The sequence below is a fragment of the Schistocerca nitens genome, chromosome 6, assembly GCF_023898315.1.
Source record: "Schistocerca nitens isolate TAMUIC-IGC-003100 chromosome 6, iqSchNite1.1, whole genome shotgun sequence".
NCBI lineage: Eukaryota > Metazoa > Arthropoda > Insecta > Orthoptera > Acrididae > Schistocerca > Schistocerca nitens.
The window spans coordinates 141458509-141465336 of NC_064619.1; the positions used below are offsets into that span (position 1 = coordinate 141458509).

At 44.4% G+C, this 6828-nt stretch overlaps 1 protein-coding gene across 1 annotated transcript; it reads left to right on the forward strand.

Annotated features, from left to right (window-relative positions):
- The first annotated feature begins 1707 nt into the window (after positions 1-1707).
- On the forward strand, positions 1708-2250 carry LOC126263261 (octapeptide-repeat protein T2-like). The gene has a single exon (XM_049960347.1). It carries the CDS (start codon positions 1708-1710, stop codon positions 2248-2250), a length of 543 nt encoding a protein of 180 aa, XP_049816304.1.
- Positions 2251-6828: the final 4578 nt, after the last annotated feature.

Genomic DNA, 6828 nt, shown 5'->3' on the forward strand with positions numbered 1-6828 from the left:
ATTATGAAGTGTCGTATTCATGATCTATGGAACAAGTACTAATCTAATATAATCTAATCTAATATATAAACAGAGACAGACAGACATAAACAGAGACAGACAGACATAAACAGAGACTGACAGACAGACACAGAGACAGACAGACAGACAGACATAGAGGCAGGCAGACAGATACAGACAGACAGACAGGCAGGCAGACCGACAAAGAGACAGACATATACACATATAGACACACAGACAGACATACAGACTAACACAGAGACAGACAGACAGACTTACAGACAAAGAGACAGGCAGGCAGACAGACACAGAGACGGGCAGACAGACACAGAGAGAGACAGGCAGACAGACAGACACAGAGACAGGCAAACAAACAGACAGACACAGAGACATGCAGACAGACACAGAGAGAGACAGACACAAGGACAGACACATGGACAGACATATGGACAGACATAAACAGAGACAGACAGACAGTCACAGAGACAGATAGACAGATACAGACAGACAGACAGACAGACAGACAGACACGCAGACAGACGTACAGACAGACAGACAGACAGACCGACACGCAGACAGACATACAGACAGACAGGCAGACAGACAGAGTGACACAGAGACAGACAGACAGACAGACACAGAGACAGACCGACTTACAGACAAAGAGACAGGCAGGCAGACAAACAGACAGACACTGATAGAAAGACAGACAGACAGACCGACACAGAGACAGACATACACACAGACACAGAGACCGACAGGCAGACAGACAGACAGCCAGATGCAGAGGCAGACAGGCAGACAGACAGACACAGAGACAGGCAGACAGGCAGACAGACACAGAATCATGCAGACAGACACAGAGAGAGACAGACACAGAGACAGACAGAGACAGACAAACAGAGAGACAGACAGACACACAGACAGACAGACAGACAGACTCAGGGACAGGTAGACAGACAGACAGACACAGAGACATGCAGACAGACACAGAGAGAGACAGACAGACACACAGACAGACAGACTCAGAGACAGACAGACAGACAGAGTGACAGACAGAAAGAGAGACACTGAGACTGACAGACAGGCAGACAGAGAGACATACAGACATACAGACAGACACAGAGACAGACAGATATACAGACAGACACAGAGACAGGCAGACAGACAGGCAGACAGACAGGCAGACACAGAGACAGACAGTAGGACTGACTGACACAGAGACAGACAGACAGACAGACAGACAGACACAGAGACAGACAGACATACAGACACAGAGACATCCAGGCAGACAAACAGACAGACAGACAGACACAGAGACAGACAGACATAAACAGAGACAGACAGACACAGTGACAGACAGACAGTTACAGACAGACTGACACAGAGATATACAGACAGACAGACAGTCAGACAGAGAGATGCAGAGACAGACAGGCAGGCAGACAGACAGACAGACACAGAGGCAAGCTGACAGGCAGACAGACACAGAGAGAGAGAGACAGGGAGACACAGAGACAGAATGACACAGAGACAGACAGAAAGTCAGACACATAGACAGAGAGATAGACAGACAGAGAGAGAGACAGACAGAAAGACAGACACAGAGACAGACAGACAGATAGACAAACAGACACAGAGACAGACAGACAGACAGACAGTCACAGAGACCGACAGACAGAGAGACTGATACAGAGACTGACAGACATGCAGATAGACAGACAGACACAGAAACAGTCAGACAGACAGACAGACACAGAGGCTGACAGACAGACAGGTGGACAGAGAGACAGACAGATGGGCAACAGAGACAGCAGACAGACACAGAGACAGGCAGATAGGCAGGCAGACACAGAGGCAGGCAGGCAGACAGACACAGAGGCAGACAGACAGACAGACAGACACAGAGACAGACGGACAGACATAGAGATAGACAGAGAGACAGACAGTCAGACACAGAGGCAGACAAACAGGCACAGAGACAGACTGACAGACAGACACAGAGACCGACACAGAGATAGACAGACAGGCAGACAGACACAGAGACAGACAGACAGACAGACAGACACAGAGTCTGACAGACAGACAGGTGGACAGAGAGACAGACAGAAAGACAGGCACAGAGACAGCAGACAGTCACAGAGACAGACAGTCAGACACAGAGGCAGGCAGGCAGACAGACAGACACAGTGGCAGACAGACAGACAGACAGACAGACAGACAGACACAGAGACAGACAGACAGACATAGAGATAGACAGAGAGACAGACAGACACAGAGGCAGACAAAGAGACACAGAATCAGACCGACCGACAGACACAGAGACAGACGCAGAGAGATAGACAGACAGGCAGACAGACACAGATACTGAAAGGCAGACAGACAGAGACAGTGAGTCAGAGACAGAGCAGAACACAGTTTTTCCGCACCAAATGATAGGAAAAGTTTTACTTTTGAACACCTTGAAACCAGAGATTGAGAGTGGACCATTATTTTTTAAGGCATCTTTTTACTGGTCCGCGCTCAGAATATCTACAGCTCAGTCAATCAAAAGTTATGTAGAAACCGAAAAAGCGAAAACGCGAGTCTTCCTTTTGTGGAAGCAGACAGAAGAAAATGACTTCTTCATCGCCAGACTTCATCGGAAGACTTCTTCCCCGCACCGCACCATTTCAGCAGCTATGCGCTTGTCTGTTGCAGATGAAGTGGGGGCTGAATTTCACTTAGCCTCAGTCTCAGGTTATTAGTGCAAAAGCAATGACTGATTTTACAGACACTTCAGCCCCCATCTGCAGATCATCATGGTGAGATCTAGCCGCGGCAGCGGGATGTACTACAGGGACAGTCTAAGCACTACTAATCAGTTCCAGTAATTTTCAACTCTGATGACTTGCTTGCAGATTTTTACGATCAATATGCTTTCAATTCCTGCCACAGATGCTAACGCATGCCCTTCTACAGCGCTGTCTGTCTTTTAATACTAGCATTTCAGCAATCACCGTACGAGTTCGAGTATATTATTGTGCTATACCGACACGCGATTATTAGAATCAGACGCCCCAACTGTACCCAAATTTGCCAAGTTGGCTGTTGAATACTGTCAAGATTGTCAGATGATTTAACGCACACTTTATGTAATAAAGAGAATTAATTGTAATTCTTGTTTAATTTCGTAGCTAATGATTTCCTCATTCATTATTTTGGAAAGGCTACGATTTATTGATGTCAGTTTATACATCTTTCAATCAGAAAACACACACGACATTTATCAGAAAATCTCGCCGGACAAAGCACTAGTCACTCTCCTGAAAGATCACTCAAATCACTTTGGGACGCTGCAGATAACGTCGACCTGGTACCACGTGACCATGCGAGCCTCAGCACTGGTTTTGGGGCTATTGCTGTACACCTTGTCTTTAATATATCTCCACAAAAGGAGTCGCATATGTTCAGATCCGGAGAATATAGCGGCCAATCGAAGCCCATGCCAGTGGCCTCCGGGTACCTCAGAGTCAGAATGCGGACCGCAAAGCGTTTGTCCAGGACATCAAACACTCTCCTGTTTGTGTGATGTCGAGCTCTGTCTCGTATGAACCACGTCTTGTCGAAATCAGGGTCACTTTGGGTAATGGAGATGAAATACATTCCAAAACCTTCACGTACCGTTCGGTATTCACCGTGCCATCAAGGAATATCGCGCCGAGTATTCCGTGACTGGACAGTGCACACGACACAGTCACCTGTTGAGGGTTAAGAGACTCTGTGATCGCGAAATGCTGATTCTCAGTCCCCCAAATGCACCAAATTTTGCTTATTTGCGAACCGTTCCAAATGAAAGTGGGCTTCGTCGCTAAATCAAATCATAAAGCGCATACCAATTCCCATCATGCCCCGAAACCAACCGTGCAGTTCAAACGTCCTAACGCAAACCGTTCAAAAGTTATGACGATTTTATTTCATATAGTTCAATAATTGTCACCCTATGTATATCATACACATTGTTTTGAAACATTACCACGCATCTCATTAATTCTGCTGGTTTGTACATAATCTGCATATGGTGGGACATATATGCCCCAGAAAACTTTATATAGATTGTAGAACGCATTGGTATATGGTATATCAAAGCCATCTTCAAAGCTTACTTTGATAACTAGTGTGAGGTTTTTCATTTTTTCTAATGAAAAAGTAAATGTGTTTTGATATTGATTTGTTATACATTTTCCATAATTCCATCCCGATAAAATCATTCCAAAAGTAAAATCTTAAATCTGAAAATTATAGATTCACATGAAAACACAGATTTACTTAGGTTCACGAGACACGTGTCCTACTTCACCGATTTTTAAAACCGGTCAACATAATTTTTTTTTGGTAGTGGAAGTGTATTATTTATTTTTGAAATATATACTAACTAAATTTTGACCATCACTGGGTTAATCAGCTTCCGAGCGATCTCTGTGAAGGTAACTGCACTAAATAGACATTTGGAGTCGATAACCTCGCAAAAGTGGCTCACAGTGGCTCATGCAGTTACCCGTCTTCAGTGGGCTAAACAACTCAGAAACTGGACAGTAAATGACAGGAAGCGCGTTGTAAAGTCCGGCAAGTCGCGTTTCTGCCTCTTTTCAGTGCACGCAAGGCATCGAGTGCACTGGCGGACGAATGAGGCGTTAAACCCGCAGTCTGTGTGTGTGTGTGTGTGTGTGTGTGTGTGTGTGTGTGTGTGTGTGTGTATGTGTGTGTGTAATTTAGTAGCTATACGTAATCAGCGACGGGTGGGTTCACCAGGGTATGGCACACCTGAAGAAACTAGCAGTACGTCTCCCTCACCGAAATGTGGACATTCTCTAGGCGAGCGGTGGTATTGCAGTATTAGCGTAACTCGTTTGTCATTCCGTTCTACGCAAGCTGGTATGTACTCGGGACTGCATGCTCAGGACTTTTTCTTCAAAGGGAGTGGTCCTTTTCATATAAACTCTGTGCGCGGATAAGAAGTGTACCAAGCTTCGACTGCGTTTTATTTCGGTTGTGAGATGATGGAACCGCGTTCGCGGTTGTGTGGCTTTAAAACAAGCGCCCAGAGTCCTGCTTACGGTCGTGACCGAGCTTAAGGCATCGAATTAATTTCTTACTACAGGTGTGATACCACCTCGTGAACACGATGACAAGGGAGTAGATTCGGTGTGATGAAAGACTAGAGACAGAAGAGGGTAGCTCAGTTCTACGGAAATAACAGTCATCCACGGACTGTTTTTAACAGGTATAGTTTGGAAAGAAAAGACAGCATCAGAAACGATACTCATACAAGATAAGAAAGGTACTGAATTCGGAACCAGGAGTAGAAGACAGTGATTACTGGACTGGGAGTCAACGGTCAATCAGTCGAGAAAAATTGCACACAAGTTATTAGAGAACACTTACAACGGGACGAAATAAAACAAGCAAGTACGGTGAGCGAGGGAGATACGGATTAATGATGGCACACGGCAGTAAACGTGGCAGATTACTTTAGCGGTGGCGTGGAGCCGTCGGTGGTCTAGCTGTGAACGTGACTGACTGTCGCAGCTAGCCTGCAGTAAGATCATGTATAGATTCTCAGACCAACTGGTAGTATTAAAACGGCTTTCTGATGCCTGTCGCACTCAGTTAAACCACAGTCTAACATAACAGTCGCGACACTCACTGCTGTAAAAATTGTTACCGTTTGACAGATGGAGCGACACTACTAGCGCTCCAAGCGGCGAGCAAGGTGAACATCAGACGCGTCGTAAGCATTCTGTTTGTTTTGCATCCAGTTCCTACGTAATTTACGAAATATTTGAGTTATTCTTGCCTCCAAGGGTTTGTGTAGTATCAGAAGGCATATATGTTTCTAAAATGACTCTAAAATAAGCGAAAGTATGGACAAAAACCATGAATCGAGTGGCAAGCTACAACACATTCGTGAAGAAACACTTTTGACGTTCGATAGAATTGCAGCTTACCTCGTTGATATCAAAAGAATATAAACACACAAATTCACACGTAAGAAGCACAGACATGTACCTCTACATGCAAAAGCGATCAACAGCTCATTTATCGTTCTGTAGGCCTACTGTGTTGATCATGGTCACCTGTTGCCACAAGTACGACCTTCAGACCTTCATCTTTATATTATTCCAAGTGGGACAAGCAACTGCCAAATAGTGGGTGAAATATCTTGAAAACATTATAATCAGCTGATTACATTACATTTCACGCAAAAGCAAATATCTGAATAATTTTCAAACAATCTGTCAGTGAACAATGTGCTAACAAAATAATGTCATCACACGAAGGAAGCAAGGAAAATTAAGTGGCTAACAACAGAAGTGAATGAAATACATACCAAATATTGCGCTTTTGTAAGACACGAATAACTGCACTTAATAACACTTCATCGTCAAAGCAGGTCTGTGTTGACGATTTACACGAATCTGGCACTGATACATGGAGAGCTGAACTGGCTGCTTCTGTGTCAGAGGACTGTTTTACAGCTTTAGATGGATTGTCGAATATTTGTGGCTGTTTCCTCTTCATCGTCAGTTGAGATGGCTTATTTGGGGTGTCAAACAGTGTGGGTACTGCATTCCACACGAGTTCATTATTGTCTGCGTTCACGAACTGGTTTTGTTGGAAATGTAGCGACGAAAATCTAATATTATTATACAGTTAAACTGTGCCTATTTTCATAAGGTCTTCTCATCTGCTATTAACTAGACTTTTCTGCTCCTAAAACGAAACATTAATCATTAATACACATGTAGTTTGCAAGTGAATCCTGACGATACAGTTTAGTAACATGAT

Excerpts from the sequence above, each read along its gene's own strand:
- LOC126263261 (XM_049960347.1), top strand. The coding sequence starts at position 1,708 with ATGCAGATAGACAGACAGACACAGAAACAGTCAGACAGACAGACAGAC.